General features: G+C 41.3%; 1 protein-coding gene across 2 annotated transcripts in view; it reads right to left on the reverse strand.

Annotated features, from left to right (window-relative positions):
• Nucleotides 1–1,144: 1,144 nt before the first annotated feature.
• Nucleotides 1,145–17,035, reverse strand: part of LOC136873965 (phenoloxidase-activating factor 2) — a 34,357-nt gene continuing 18,466 nt past the window's right edge. For both annotated transcript variants that reach the window (XM_067147365.2, XM_067147363.2), the window contains exons 3-5: nucleotides 13,139–13,404; nucleotides 7,424–7,587; nucleotides 1,145–2,337 (exon numbers count right to left, since the gene is read on the reverse strand). In XM_067147365.2, coding sequence (XP_067003466.2) covers nucleotides 2,173–2,337; nucleotides 7,424–7,587; nucleotides 13,139–13,404 — 595 coding nt within the window. In that variant the 3' untranslated portion in view covers nucleotides 1,145–2,172. The remainder of the gene's footprint in view (nucleotides 2,338–7,423; nucleotides 7,588–13,138; nucleotides 13,405–17,035) is intronic.

Genomic DNA, 17,035 nt, shown 5'->3' on the forward strand with positions numbered 1-17,035 from the left:
GACATTTCAGGTTAGATCCCAGTGACTAGGTATTCTGACGTGATGGATGGGAGTGGTAGAATACATTGATGGTATAGCTCACGCTGGGCGTTCCGTTCCGCAGGCGCCCAGCACTGTAAGTGGGCGGGCGGGCAGGCGATGACCGTATGCTATTCAACCACAGTGACGTGGCTACGTCACAGGCCGTGAAGGATGGACAAATTTCTCCCAGTCACTCTCGATCACTGCGGTGATACCCGAGTATGAAATCATGAAAGAAAGAGGGCAGAAATGAACGTCATTTTCAATTTACGTTGTAAGAAATAAGTTATTTACCTTAATTATAGTTGATGTATTTTGGCCGGGTACAATAATTAGTTCGGCCTACAACCTCAAACATTTTTATAATGTACGTAATGAATTACAATTTTCATTACTACATTTTAAGAGGTGCTATAGAAACATTTCTAATATAATACGAAGTTAAGGTGCATAAGCTGTGGCTTGTGGTTGTCTGGGTTTAAATTATCTGATAAACTCACTAACAATCCAATTATGCTAACCGGGAACAACACCAGTTAAGTTATTTATTTGAAGGCATGCTGCATATCTACCAGGTAGATATATTTACGCTGTGTCTGTGCTTTAATCTTGAATAGTAAATATCTGTGTCCTCACTCGTGATGAAACTCTCTCTCGCAATTTAGAGGCTAGCTATTATCATCGGACGCCTGCTAATTTTTAAATTATATTTTCAGAAATTCAATGAACAGTGAAAGTCACACACCACTAAACCATTGTGCAAAATCAAGCAGTAAATTTGTTGAATTATTTAATTATATTACTTTTTGCTTGATGAATAACAGAAATTTTACTTTTTTAAATCCATCCCAGGAATTGTAAATCTAGAAACAGGAATTTCTAGATAGTTAGTAAGAAATTACTTGAATTTGGGAAAGGCCGAAACAGTAAGTAGTTTTACCAATTAAAGCAGCTCGTAAGTTAACCAACGACCTCGGTGTTGAAAACAGTTGTTCGGCGTCTTGGCCCTTACGACCTGTTTTAAGAGTAGGGTACCTGGGTCGGTAGACGGACTGTGGAGGGTTCTAGATTTGGTCATCTTCACTATTTTATTGACCTGAGATCAAATAAGCGGAACACGAAGTTCGGTTTTATTTTTTTTATTTGATTTTAGTAATGGTGCTCGTAATATCATTGACAGAGTTTTATTTTGGAAAATTTGTCATTTTGAAAGCATCACACAACGTCTAGTTAGCTGATACTGCACGAACATGTTCACGAGAGAAGAAAGGGAATTTAACTTCGAGTGGTGCGAAAAGCATCTGTCTCTGAATAGGAAGAAAAGAGTCATATTTCACAAAGTAGTGATTACCACAGTTCAGAAAATGATCAAAGCAGACTTTTAACTTGCACCGTGAGCAGCGAATGAAGAATAAGTCACTGTACTCCTCGCAAAAGTTCACTCCATCTACCTCGCCTCTACCCCCTTCCCGGTAGATCGGGGCGGTAGAATACTTCCACAGTATCACCCCCTGAGAGGTGAATGTAAGGGGGATCAGGGACACTCAACTTGGGAGCGTGGGTTGGTGACCACGTTTCCCCAAGCCGAGTCTGGCATTGGTTCCACTTAGGTCTACTTGTGTCAGGCTCCTCGTATTCCTCTTTCCTAACTGACTTCTCTCGATTCTCTCTTGTTCCTTTCCGACCCCGACGGTATTAGGTTTAGGTGGCCGTGGGAGTGTTATTTTTACGTCCCTCGCAGCCCTTCCCTTCCTTCATTCTTCATAGTATTGAACCTCCTCCATTTTACCTCTCATTAGTGTGAAGAGAGGATGGTTGCCCAGTTTCATTACATTTTAAAACAATAATCACAACCACCACTATTACCCTAGCTAAGTAAAAAGTGAACTCCGTCGGAATGATAAGTCGTTGAAAGGTGCATTCGTCAAGAGTGGCTACACAACTGACTGTCTTTTATGTTTTACCACACCGAAGGTGTTCGCTTTTAATTAAAATGGAGTGCACTTTCGTGATCCGTGCGATGATCCATAATAGTCTGGAGCAAGTTAATATACGTTGTGTGGTGCTTTCAGCGATATCAACAACTCTGTGTTTTTCTGACCTCGAAGTGGGGTGGATTTATCTTGAGTGGTTCAAAAAGAATCACAATCTTTATGCATAGAGGTCAAGTGCCTCCTTGATCCAGTCCCTGTAAAGGGTGACGTCAGTGTAGACACCTGGTAGTCTAGGAACACCACAGCCAATTCCCCAGGACACAATCCCAGCTTGGAAGTAGTAGTCTTTGTAGTTACACACTAGAGGACTTCCACCATCTCCCTGAAAAGACGATAATAGAAAAATTTTTACTGGCAAACAGTGGTTTTCTTTACATATAAGTGGGGACATTTTGTAAACAGTAAATTACAATTACATGTATGATTAAAAATTACAGTACATTTCTACAGATCTGAAGAGTTACGAGCTGTGCCAGTTCAGTTCATCAGAACATCCAAGTCATTCATAACAAAACTTTACATAAGGAAACACGTGATATTCGGCGATTCAGGCGATTTCACGCATAGAGGATAACGTGGTAAAGAGCCAGTACCCGGACAAAAACATATTTAGTTCAATGGGCTACCATGCTAAGGGCAAGTTTGCATTGTGAAATTTAGGGCATGGAGATTTAATCATGCAGCAAAGCTACCCGAAGCTCCTGGAAGTTTTGTGGAAGCACTTGTTGACTCGAAACACGGTATCAGATTGCGTCTCATGCATCCTGGGTGGAAATGTGATTGGGATCATACGAGTATTACCAATCGTGCACGTTCAAAATACCGTCGTTTCCCATGTAGTCTTTTTCCAGTACAGCCAGACAGTGGACGGACAATTTTTGACTCGTAAATGGGAACTGGACACCCACTGCGCCCAGAAATGTCTGACATACATCTTTGTACACCAGGTCTGTTATAGGGGCATGCACAAAGCACACTGAAAGGTGTACATAATGTTATCCCGGACCACCTACACAACAGCGCACTTCACCAACGTTATCTCGGCTGTACCTACTCTCACTTTGTTGTCATTAGTCACCTAATAAATTATCCTTCCCCGCCGAAACTCCTTCACAAAAATTATTTCATCAGCCATGCTCATCCATAGCTTGTCCTTTATCTCAACATATCGAGTACAACCGTGGAACTATTCCTATTATGGTAGGAATCATTGAGAAGACTGAACCAGGACTACATACCTCAACTGTCTCCTGGTACAGGCTCGATGCCCATATTGCACTCCCAGCCACATATTCAAGACTAAGGTTAGAGGGTACTCACTAAGCAACATATGTTTTACAGGTGAACGAGGGAAATTCATCATGTGTAAACACTGGCCAAATAATTTCAAAAGTGATAAATTATAGCTCTCCACTATCAAAATGATGTTCTACTCTCCTGTGTAAAGACTTACTGACTTTTCTGCACCAAATAAGAGGACAATTAACGACATAGCCAAGGTTTTAGAAAACAAAAAGGCTTCTACAGCACATACGGAAAAAGGAAGTAATACCGGATGAATGGAAAAATGAAGTTATACGCCCCTTGCGTAAACAAGACGACAAAGCTAATGCTACGGAGTCAACTTCCTGTTGATTGCAATATCGTCTCCAAAGAAATGCTGTACAGTGGAGAACACAGGGGTACTCAGCAAGCAGACAGGCGAATACCAGCCGGAATTTAGAAAATTATCGTGTGCTGAACAGATCAAGTCCCTAAACAAAACCAAGTTAATAAGAAACTGCAATATAATCGCCACATTTGTCAAATTCAAGGAAACGTGCGAATCAATAGATCGTAATACACTACTTGGAACTCTGAGAGAGTTTGGAGTGAACAAAATAATTTGCAAAACCCTGATTAATGCAAAATCGCAGGTTAAAAAAGGACTGAGACGAGCAGACAGACTCTTGTCACTCTTGTTGAACTGCGTATTAGAGAAAGACGTTAATAAGTGATGCAAGGGGATGAACTGACAGTTATTTCTTGATGGAGTTGAGCTAGGACATCGGAACACTGAATTTGCACCAGATTGCCTCACCTTTTCGAGCCGGACGATCCCTATTCTTTTGAATAAAAAAATAATAATAATAATCGTATGGTCTCAGCTACCGTGTGCAGACATTTCAATTTGACGCCATCTGGCTGTCTGCTCGTCAATTTCGACGTTCCGTTTTACTCTAGGCCCCCACTAGATGGCAGACCGAGTAAACCGGAACTCTCTTGGGCGTCTATGGCTGAGATTTAATGAATTTTGTCGGGTAAACACCAAATGTGTCACCAGAGATCTTTTACATGCCGACATCGTACGACATGGAGTGTCGAATGGACTTTTTTCCACCCTTCAAAAATCCGACTACCTCTGCCGGATTTGAAGCCGCTATCTTGGGATCCGGAGGCCGACACTCTACCACTGATCCACAGAGGTAGCTATTCTTTTGAATGCCTGTACAACACAGTATTTATCTCCTGCTGACTGATACCCCTTTGAACTTGTAGAAGATCAAGAAACTGTTACTAGGCAAATCGAGACCTCTAAGGAAATAACTGAGAGATTAGATTCACAAATCACCTGTGAGAAGACAGAATAGATGAAGCTGAACAGATTAAATAAAGTTCAAGAAACATACACTCAGTATGGGGATATTTATAGGACTGGAAAAATTAATCTAATTCCAACGTTTGTTGAGAAAACTGCTATTGAGGAGAGGGTGAGATGGCATCCAAGCTCTGCTTCAAGACATATACATTGGGATCACCTCCTATCATCGCAAGTATAGACACTATCATACAGTAGTCAAAACACAGTACCTATACTGAGCGGAAACCGAAGCCTGAATGAGAATTTTGAAGAGAGAAATAGAATAAAAGAGAAAGGAGAATTATTGGGCTTAAGAAGGTAGTCGGAGATGAATTCTTATTTCACCTGAGGTCAACAGTTCGAATTAGCATGAGAATTAGAAGACTGATATTTTATGGGCATATCATAAGAATGGGGCTCCTTAGGTTGGCGGACAAAATTCCCATCCTCCAATAGGATTGGGAGTCACAACCTTCATTGCTTCAAGAAGAACACCAGGACTTGAAAAGGGCTCAGATTACAACGGAAAACGTTTGGGGAAGAAGTTTGCAGAGGTCTAACATCCTCTCCCAACCTCTCCCGAGAAAGGCAGTTGTGTCTTTCCTGCCCATACAACAACAACAACAACAACAACAATAATAATAATAATAATAATAATAATAATAATAATAATAATAATGCCGGGCTGAGCGGCTCAGACGGTTAAGGTACTGGCTATATGAACCCGACTTTGCAGGTTCGATCCTGGCTCAGTCCGGTGATATTTGAAGGTGTTCAGATACGTCAGCCTTGTGTCGGTAGATTTACCGGAACGCAAAATAACTCCCGCGGGACAAAATTTCCTGCACCTCGGTGACTCCGAAAACCATAATATTATTTAGAGAGAGAGGTAAAAATAATAACATTAATATTATCATGATTAACATTGATGATATTAGGCTACTACTACTAATAATAATAATTATGTGTGTTCAATGTACCTTCAGTATCATATATCTTGAGGCATTGGTTCTGAATTTGTTCTCATCAAGTTGTAGCATTCAGACCCCCCTCTGGACCTCAGCTGGGATATAGCTCACTTACCTTGGAAATGAAAGGAAACTGAGAGACAGGGCTGCACCCCTGTGATTGTATGTCTACGTATGTACTGTATGCATGCATGTATGCCTTTCGATATTGGGAGAACAGAGTATATAAGTATGCTAGTGTTAGCGGACGGAGGAACTCAGATGGTAGAGCATTGACTTTCTGACCGCAAGTTGGCGGGTTCGATAACGGTTCAACCCTGTTGTATTTCAAGGTGCTCAAATAGGACAGTCTCATGTCAGTAGATTTAGTGCAACTTGAGGTGGAACAACACTTCCCGTCATTTCCATAGCCCAAGAATGATCTTTGAAATGGAGTCCACAGCTCGAGGCTGTAATAGAAAGCCTTAGCATTGCTAAGGAAATTAGAATTGTTATGTTTTCCACTGAGTCAGAACGTGCTGTTACATTACTAAATGTGTACGAAGCTATACGATCCTGTAAGCTGCATCTTCACACTCTTTATCACAGTGCCAGGCGTTCATATCTCAGTTGCTTTCATTTTGTCTGGACTAACGATGAGATTGAGTCAGGTTAGTAAATTATCATCATCATCATCATCTCTTTACCCTCCAGGTTCGGTTTTTCCCTCGGACTTAGCGAGGGATCCCACCTCTACCGCCTCAAGGGCAGTGTCCTGGAGCTTCAGACTCTTGGTCGGGGGATACAACTGGGGAGTATGACCAGTACCTCGCCCAGGCGGCCTCACCTGCTATGCTGAACAGGGGCCTTGTGGAGGGATGGGAAGATTGGAAGGGATAGGCAAGGAAGTAGGAAGGAAGCGGCCGTGGCCTTAAGTTAGGTACCATCCTGGCATTCGCCTGGAGGAGAAGTGGGAAACCATGGGAAACCACTTCCAGGATGGCTGAGGTGGGAATCGAACCCACCTCTACTCAGTTGACCTCCCGAGGCTGAGTGGACCCCGTTCCAGCCCTCGTACCACTTTTCAAATTTCGAGGCAGAGCCGGGAATCGAACCCAGGCCTCCGGGGGTGGCAGCTAATCACGCTAACCACTACACCACAGAGGCGGCTTAGTAAATTATTCTAACCAATAATCAATAATTGAAAATGTTCTGACATTCCCATAGCCTTTAAAATGGAGTCCACAGCATATGTTACAAAATATGGGTCTGTAGCTCTAAACTCGTCTGCATCTGTGGTGTAGTGGTTAGTGTGATTAGCTGCCACCCCCGGAGGTCCGGGTTCGATTCCCGGCTCTGTCACGAAATTTGAAAATGTGGTACGAGGGCTGAAACGGGGTCCACTCAGCCTCGGGAGGTCAAATGAGTAGTGGTGGGTTCGATTCCCACCTCAGCCATCCTGGAAGTGGTTTTCCGTGGTTTCTCACTACTTTTCCAGGCAAATACCAGGATGGTACCTAACTTACGGCCACGGCCGCTTCCTTCTCTCTTCCTTGTCTATCCCTTCCAATCTTCCCATCCCTCCACAAGGCCCCTGTTCAGCATAACAGGTGAGGCCGCCTGGGCGAGGTACTGGTCATCCTCCCCAGTTGTATCCCCGACCCAGAGTTTGAAGCTCCAGGACACTGCCCTTGTGGCGGTAGAGGTGGGATCCCTCGCTTAGTCCGAAGGAAAAACCGACCCTGGAGGGTAAACAGATTAAGAAGCAGAAGCTCTAAACTTAAGAATGGTGTTACAATAAGACAGATATTCAAGGGACCAAGTTTCTAGGTGAAACTTACCTGACAAGTGTCCATTTGACTTTCTCCTCCAGCACACATAAAACTCTTATGGAGACGGAAGGATCTACCCAAGAAAGTTCTGCGTAGTCTTCTCTGACAGATCTCCCGAGACACTATGGGTACTTCAACTTTCTTCATTTCAGTATCCTCTGTGTCATTTGGAACTGAAGCATATACAATATATACAATACTGTATATTAATAGCTCACATTATGCATATAACTATCAAAGCAGGTGAAACATAAATGATCGTGCATTATTGAAAGGAAACCTGATAAACAGTTATGAACATCTAACCTTGGTTTTCTCTTTGTTATTGTATGCATTTAGAGTTACTATGAACGGTTTAGGGCCGGTTCTACCATTTACTCGTAAAGGAGCTGGTAAAAGGTTATTTCCGTTCGACAACTTCCGAGCTGTGCTAGGAGCAGAATAAATCTCAGTTACCGTATGGATGAATTATCGGGCACTTTGGGGGTCTGATAAAACCTTACCTACCACATATTTCTTGAGAGCTGAAACTTGTTTACTGTATTCTGCGTTCCACACAACCTAGGATGGCTCACTACGTAAATATAAATAAGCTACACAGCAGGGAGGAAGATTGTACGGAACGAATTACGTTCGCAGGTTATACATTTTTTACAAGTTGCTTTACGTCGTACTGACTCAGATAGGTCTTATGGCGACGATGGGATAGGAAAGGGCTAGGAGTGGGAAGGAAGCGGCCATGGACTTAATTGACGTACAGCCCCAGCATTTGCCTAGTGTGAAAATGGAAAATCACGGAAAACCGTCTTGAGGCCTGTCGACAGTGGGATTCGAACCCACTATCTCCCGAATGCAAGTTCACAGCTGCGTGCTCCTAACCGAACAGCCAATTCGCTCGGTCCAGATTGCATGGCTGAGTATGAAGACCATAGGTTAAGTGAAATAGTCTAACGCCTGGCTACCAGGTGTATGCATAAGTTTTTTCCGGTTTCTGTGGTAAAGAAAACACGTAATTTTCAAGGGAAATTCATTTTTTGTTTATTCAAAATATTGGCCATCGGCTTCTACACACTTCGCCCATCTTTCAGGTAAGTTATGAATATCATGCCAGAAAAAACTGCTTGTCTTTTGCGGCAAACCATTCGTCGAGCCCTTTTCCAACTTCCTCGAAATTGTTGAAGTGCTGCTCTGCGAGCGCGTGCCCCATTGATGCGAAGGGGTGATAGTCATATGGCGCCATGTCGGGGCAGTACGGCGGGTGCGGAAGCGATTTCAAGGTGTCTTTCACAGGTTTTGCTGTGTGAGATGGCGCATTGTCGTGTAACAAAATCACTTTGCCATGTCTTCTGGCCCATTCCGGTCGACTTTCGATCAATGCGTGATTTAAATTAATCATTTGTTGGTGATAGCGTTGTCTATTAACGGTTTCGGCGGGCTTCAGGAGTTCATAATATACAATACCGCTCTGGTCCCACCAGACACAAAACGTGGTCTTCTTGCCTATCAGAACATGTCTCACATGTTCTAATCAATGGAGCGTGTTTACCATATGTTTCTACCAGCAAACGATGACTTTCCACAGCCTTTTCCTTTTGATTAAATAAGAAAAGCAATGCGTGCCGCAAATGTTCTTTTTCACGTCCAAAACGTCGATATGATCACTGAACGATACAATACAGACGCTAGTGTTTGGTGGACTCAAGTTGTGTTTGTTGGTAGATTAATGTCAGACGAACAAAGTGACGTATGTGGCAAATTCATACGCTCCGTACTATTCGCTGGCACAATCTCTTAGTGAAACCGGAAAGGACTTATGCATACACCTGCTATATCAGAAGAAAAAAAAGTGTTTCTATTCACCATTGTTGTATACTATAAACGGGTGCGAAAGATGGGCCGAGTCCGTTTATGATCGGTCCTTTCTGTCTGTTAGAAATATGTCCTTTCAGGTAATTCCTTTGTTTGCTATAGAATTGTACCACCACCACCAACAACAACAACAACAACAACATAGTAATATGGTATGGGTTTATTGCTGTTTTAATTCCTGTTGTGACTGACAAAATTATTTTGTTTAAATGATTATAAACTAGTCACTGACCCCAACATAACAGGTTCGATCCTGGCTCAGTCCGGTGGTATTTGAAGGTGCTCAAATATGGCAGCCTCGTGTTAGTAGATTTATTGGCACGTAGAATAAATCCTGCGGGACAAAATTCCGGCACCTCGGCGTCCTCGAAAACAGTCAAAAGTAGTTAGTGGGACATAAAAACAATAACATTATTATTAATTAATATAATTATACTTGTTAACATAGTGAGAATACAAGAATCACATAGAAAAAGGAACAGATCCTCCCCTCCTGTTAAAACATTAATAAGCCACACTTGTTATCTAAAATTAGTCCTGAAATGTAAAGGTGCGGTTTGTAAGCGCGACCTTAAAAGGGTGTCCTTCCCATTAGGCTAAGCAATTACAACATAGCTACCGGAAATTTAAACACAGCGCTTGTTTTGAAATACTGCAACAGATGCTGCAAGTGTCTTGAAACGAGAAGTTTGAAGTTACTCTACTGCGTAACAATGCCACCATTTTATTTTAGATTGTTGCTTTCATGGCATGTATTGATAGACATGGTCATCTTTTGGGATTTTGCCGTGTCAAAGAAAAGAAAGATAAATACTTTACGTTTCACGAAGATTTTGCTCCGCGTTTACAGAAGAGCAAACACGTCTGTTCACGACGAACGCTTAACTAACAATGACGGTTTGAACTTAAAAATACTTGACCGTTGATCTATTCACGACCGACTAGATCCCTCGCTGCGCTTAAGGAGCTAGCCAGAGCGACGAATCAAATCGCCCGTGATCTATTGTAAGCGTTACCCTCCTCAATCAATCAATCAGTCAATACTGATCTGCATTTAGGGCAGTCGCCCAGGTGGCAGATTCCCTATCTGTTGCTTTCCTAGCCTTTTCCTAAATGATTTCAAAGATATTGGAAATTTATTGAACATCTCCCTTGGTAAGTTATTCCAATCCCTAACTCCCCTTCCTATAAATGAATATTTGCCCCAATTTGTCCTCTTGAATTCCAACTTTATCTTCATATTGTGATCTTTCCTACTTTTATAAACGCCATTCAAACTTATTCGTCTACTAATGTCATTCCACGCCATCTCTCCGCTGACAGCTCGGAACATACCACCTAGTCGTGCAGCTCTTCTTCTTTCTCTCAATTCTTCCCAACCCAAACATTGCAACATTTTTGTAACGCTACTCTTTTGTTGGAAATCACCCAGAAAAAATCGAGCTGCTTTGGATTTTTTCCAATTCTTGAATCAGGTAATCCTGGTGAGGGTCCCATACACTGGAACCATATTCTAGTTGGGGTCTTACTAGAGACTTATATGCACTCTCCTTTACATCCTTACTACAACCCCTAAACGCCCTCATAACCATGTGCAGAGATCTGTACCCTTTATTTACAATCCCATTTATGTGATTACCCCAATGAAGATCTTTCCTTATATTAACACCTAGATACTTACAATGATCCCCAAAAGGAACTTTCACCCCATCAACGCAGTAATTAAAACTGAGAGGACTTTTCCTATTTGTGAAACTCACAACCTGACTTTTAACCCCGTTTATCAACATACCATTGCCTGCTGTCCATCTCACAACATTTTCGAGGTCACGTTGCAGTTGCTCACAATCTTGTAACGTATTTATCACTCTATAGAGAATAACATCATCCGCAAAAAGCCTTACCTCCGATTCCACTCCTTTACTCATATCATTTATATATATAAGAAAACATAAAGATCCGATAATACTGCCTTGAGGAATTCCCCTCTTTGCCAGCAGATAGCTCACTATGCGCTAGTCTACCGAGTGGAAAGTGACGACGCCATCTTGGCTCAAAATAAGATGTTTCCCGTCATTACACATGTGCATTTGTTCAAAGACCGACAAGGAATAGAAGAGATGAATATGGAAAGGAAAGAGAGTAAAAAAAGGGAAAATGTGTGTGGGACTCGGATGGAAGGGGAGGGGAAGGAAGGACGCACCGCAATGACAAAATAGGAAACCACGGAAATCATCAAGCTTGGCGATGGTAGGATTTGAATCCACGATCTCCCAAATACAACCTCATAGCTTCGCGACCTGAACTGCACGGCCAGCTTGGTCGGTCTACACAAATTTATTGGCAATGTGTGTAGTTTATACAGGCATATTAAAAAGTGAGACAAGAAATATTTTATTATTGAATATTCTAAGGCCATGGGCACGGACGAGCATTCAAAGTTTAACGCTGGTTCTTACGAACAAGAGTCTGCACAGTGTTTGTATCATGAAGTGTACAGAGTACATGAATTTATAACTGACCCTACCGTTCGAACTGAGTCTTATAAAACCTAACTAACTTAACAGTTGTTCATAAAGAAAGTGTGACGCCTACGAACCGACAATTTCATATTATAAAGAAACATATGTGAGTTAATATCTACAGGAGTGGTGGGTCTTGCGGTTGGAGTTACAGGCACAATAACATCCAGATTTGCACAGTTATGCAAGCTGTTCGGACTGGATAGCAAATTTATGAACATGCTGGCCTTGGTGGCTGTATAAAGGGTTTAATTGCTATTCTGAGGAACCATATAGGCCGTGTCATGCGCCTGGTAGAGCACATACTCTCTCACCGTCTTCATTATACTGTACAGAAGCGTATGTTTGGAATGCTTTGTCTACTAGGCAGCTACCAGTTAGAGGAATCTGAATTGCATTTACTGTTGAAAATAAACAGGGGAGGCTCAGCCAAATCCGCCATATTAAGGCAAAATTGGAATTATGACGCATTTTGAGAATAACTATCAAAACAATACTTATACACTGGAACAACTACTACTTATGCTGTATTTATTGAGTACTTCCAAACAATATTATGATTTACCTTTTAAATTCACTTATTTCATTGTAACTGTAGAACTTCGGCTAAATCCTCTGCAGTTCTAGTAGTTCCACAGCATGATATGAGCTATACCAACCTGGACTGCTGCTTAAGGAAGCCTGTCTTCAAAACACAGTAAACAATAGGCCTATACAGTACAATACCACCAAAGCGACACTGCACAATTTTCAACCTTTACATCAGAGTATAAGATGGGCGTATTATGCCGATAGGAACTTCACTTCAGGTTGAGACATAGCCGCAATAAAGTTATATTTCAATGAATATTGAATTTTCACGACCGCATTGTAATCGAAACAGACTTTCAACGTATTAGGTCGTGTTACGTGAAAATTCAATATTCATTGACATGCCCCACAACGGGCGACTTAAACGCACTCTACAGTGTGCTAGCAGCAGTGCCAGACCTGTAGCTCAGATTCTTTCAAACAGAACAAAGATGGCCTAGGCCACCATAGCTCAATTGGTAGAGCAACCGACGCGAAATCGGGAGATTGTGGGTTCGGATCCCATTGGTGTCCGGCTGGCCATATTTGTTCTGTACTTAACATCTCTTCAACACGTACTACATGTACGTAACACGACCTAATACGTTGAAAGTTATATTTCAGTTATTGTGGAATTAGCCGTCCTCCCCTATCTTCTTTTACTTTCTACTAGTACAAGGCCAGTGAGGAGGGCGTTTTATTTTCGAAGTATCCGATAGTTACAGTTTTATAACACCTCTAGTACATCGGATATTTAACTTACCATACGTATTCCGTCCCCATCCTGTAGCAATACATCTTGTTCCAGGTGGAAAAGTAAACGTTTTTGGTGGTATGCAAACGGGACTCACGTTCTCCCCAAGGCGGAAGTTGCTTTGAGTAATTATGAGAGCAATGTCATTGCGGGGTGGATCACTCGAGTATTCTGGATGGAGAACAACTTTTTCCACTTTCAACTGCTCGAACTCCTTGTCCTTCAGATCCCAGTAGTCTGCACGAATTGCAACTTTCCCAACGTTATCCTCATAGCTGCGAAAAGTTGAAAATAAATAAATAAATAAATAAATAAATAAATAAATTAAATAAATAAATAAATAAATAAATAATACATACTGTACATACATCATAAAACATATAGTCACCGTTACAGTGGTGATGCATTCTGATTTGATACCAATTTGGCTGCCCGTTCTGTTTTATACTACCAGATGACAGAGAAATAGGAAATTATTCTATTCAGTAACAAACAACATGCAACCGGAATGCCTACTGTGAGCGAAGTAATAACGTCAGCAAAAATAACCCCCATCCTACGAGTCGTAGAAAGACTAGATGTGTGTTCTTTCCAAATCATCGTCTCGTCTCCATCTGTCTTCTTCGCACTCAGTCTCGCACCGGATTAAGTTGTTAGCTTTGCGCTCTGCGTTCCTCTCTTTGCTGGACCAAGGAGAAAGGAATATATATATATATATATATATATATATATATATATATGCAATTTGTTTTACTTCGCACCGACGCAGATAGGCTTTATGGTGATGATGGGATATGAAACTGATACCAGTGGGAAGGAAGCAGCCATGGCCTTAATTAAGTTACAGCCCAACCATTTGCCTGGTGTGAAAATGGAAAGCAACGGAAAACCATCTTCGGGGCTGCGGACAGTGGGGTTAGAACCTGAGCTATATATATCTGAAGAAGACAATGTATCATAGAATAAAATTTATCTTGTTTCTGTTTCGTGTAATTAATTAATATATTCATAACGTATGAATCCATTTAGAAAAAAGACCTGGTTTGACCTTCCCGTTCAATTCCATACCAAGCAGTCATTATAGAGAAACATATTGTAAAACAATGTATAACGATCCTAACTTAAAATTAAAGAAATCCATCAGCTAAATAATGGGTTTAATTTGGATGAGTCATATTATGATTTGATGAAGAGAAAGATATTCATGAATTTCCTTAGACATTTTTAAAGTCCGACTCGTTTGCTGAATGGTCAGCGTACTGGCCTTCGGTTCAGAGGGTCCCGGGTTCGATTCCCGGCCGGGTCGGGGATTTTAACCTTTATTGGTTAATTCCAGTGGCTCGGGGGCTGGGTGTTTGTGCTGTCCCCAACATCCCTGCAATTCACACACCACAGATAACACTACCCTCTACCATATTAACACGCAGTTACCTACACATGGCAGATGCCGCCCACCCTCATCGGAGGGTCTTCCTTACAAGGGCTGCACTCGGCTGGAAATAGCCACACTAAATTAAAAAGAAGGAATTTTTAAAGGACAAGTTTTCCGTTTTAACTATTACAAACTTTTACGACCTATTTAATATTTATTACAATAAATATTAAAATTTTAAGTATCTCTTTCTTAATTCCTGAAGTAGTTCTTACAAGATGAATACCAAGTTGACCTACGGTAGATTCTGGACACAATTACATATCTAGGAATATTCTTATATTTAATGCGTTGTAACTTCTAACAAGGAACGATTGGTAGAAAATCATCATGCTATACACAAAAATCCAACAGTGAAATTTATCAGAACCGCCTATATCACGATTGGATTGAGAGAACTATTAATAGAGAAGAAAAAGATAGGGAATGCGTTCCAGTAAAGTTGTAGGGGAGAGCTTTGTCATATCTCTCATCACTAAAAAAGAATGCTCTCTCCCTTTCGGGCCGGACCGAGTAACTCAGACGGTAAAAGATGGCCTTCTGAGTCCACCTTAGCAGGTTCGATCCTGGCTCAGACCAGTGGTGTTTGAAGGTGCTCAGACATGTCAGTCTCCTGTCCGCAGATCTACTGTCTCGCAAAGTAATTCCTGCGGGATGAAATTCCGGCATCTCGGTGGCTCCGAAAACCGTAAAAGTAGTTAGAGGGACGTAAAATCAATAATAATATTATTATTGATATTATATATATATAATTCGCTGGGGCCATCAAGGACCACGTTAAGTCTTGTTGCATTTGACACTGAACTTGGCCTTCTTTAGAGCCCAAATTTCCCTCATTCTTGGTGAGTGGGCCTGCTTACGCTCCTCTGTCCAAGGGGCACCGTGTCTTCTCTTCGGTTGCTCGTCTCGGTTTAGCCCGTTCGTCAATATTTTCTTGCGGAAGAGATCTCTGTTAAAGGCGTCTTCAGGTGAGATATGTAGCATTTGCAGGTCTTCTTTGGTATTTCTAAATCAGAGAATTGTGGTTTTGGGGTTTGAATAAAAAAAGTGAATGATTTCTTTAGTTAACTTTCTTCTGTCCATTCTTTTCAGATGACCGTAAAATCGTGCCCGTCTTTTTCTGATTGTGTCGGTAATTTTCTCTATTTTTCTGTAGACTTCCTTGTTGGATCTCTTTTGATGGATTCCATTTCTGTACTTTGATCCCAAGATTCCTCTCACAATTTTGCGTTCTCTTTTCTCCAGTTCTTCAAGGAGTCCTTTGTTGGCATTTAGAGACAGGGTTTCGGCTGCATATAGAACTACTGGCTTCAGAACTGTTTCATAGTGACGTATCTTGGTGTTTTGGGAAAGACATTTTTTGTTGTAGATTGTGCGGGATGTTTGGTAGGCTATTTCCAGTTTGCGTACTCGCTCCTGAAGTGCTTCTTTGTCCAGTCCATTTTTCATGATGATCTCACCCAGGTATTTGAATTTGTCTACTCGGGTGATGTCCCCGTATTTTGTATGGAGTTTTGGTGGAGCCTCTTTGATGTTAGTCATTACTTCTGTTTTCTCAAACGATATCTGCAAACCAGTTTGTTCGGCAATTTCCTTTAAAATTTCAACTTGAGCTCTAGCGGTTTCTATGTCGTTTGAGAGAACAGCAATATCATCGGCAAATGCTAAGCAGTCTGTTGCGATCCCCTTGGATTTGGTTCCTATTCTCAATGGACTGTAGTTGGTTTCCTGTAATCTCACCTGCCAGGTTCTGATGATCTTTTCAAGAACACAGTTGAAGAGTATCGGGGATAGCCCATCACCTTGTCGGACTCCTGTTTTGATGTCAAAGGAATGCGAGAGACATCCGTGGAACTTCACCTTTGATTTTGTATCGGTCAGGGTGGCTCTAATTAATGCCAGCAGTTTCAAATCAACTCCAAATTCATTTAAGATGTTTAGCAGGACTTCCCGGTCAATGGAGTCGTACGCTTTCTTAAAGTCCACAAAGACAGACACATACTGCTTGGACCTTAGTGTACAATATCTGATGATCGTTTTGGGATTTTGGATCTGTTAAGCTGTTGAGCGACCTTTTCTGAACCCTCCTTGGTATTCACCTATTTGATGTTCGATTTGTGCTTCCAAACGCTCCAGGATGGCAAGTGATAGAATTTTGTAAGTCACGGGTAGCACAGATATTCCTCTGTAGTTGTTGATGTTCTTCATGCTGCCTTTATTATTATTATTATTATTATTATTATTATTATTATTATTATTATTATTATTATTATTATTATTATTATTTGATTACCTGTATATATAATTCACAATTTTACAATTGAGTTTATGTGCTTCTTCGGTACAATGTAGGCCCTACATGAAAGAAGTACTGTTTAGTACATACGCACTTATGTTCCATACATACAAGGTTGAAAAATAAATTTGACAGATATTTACAAGACATAAATAGTAAAAATTATTAGTAGCCTATT

This window comes from Anabrus simplex, chromosome 5 (genome assembly GCF_040414725.1).
Source record: "Anabrus simplex isolate iqAnaSimp1 chromosome 5, ASM4041472v1, whole genome shotgun sequence".
Taxonomy (NCBI): Eukaryota; Metazoa; Arthropoda; class Insecta; order Orthoptera; family Tettigoniidae; genus Anabrus; species Anabrus simplex.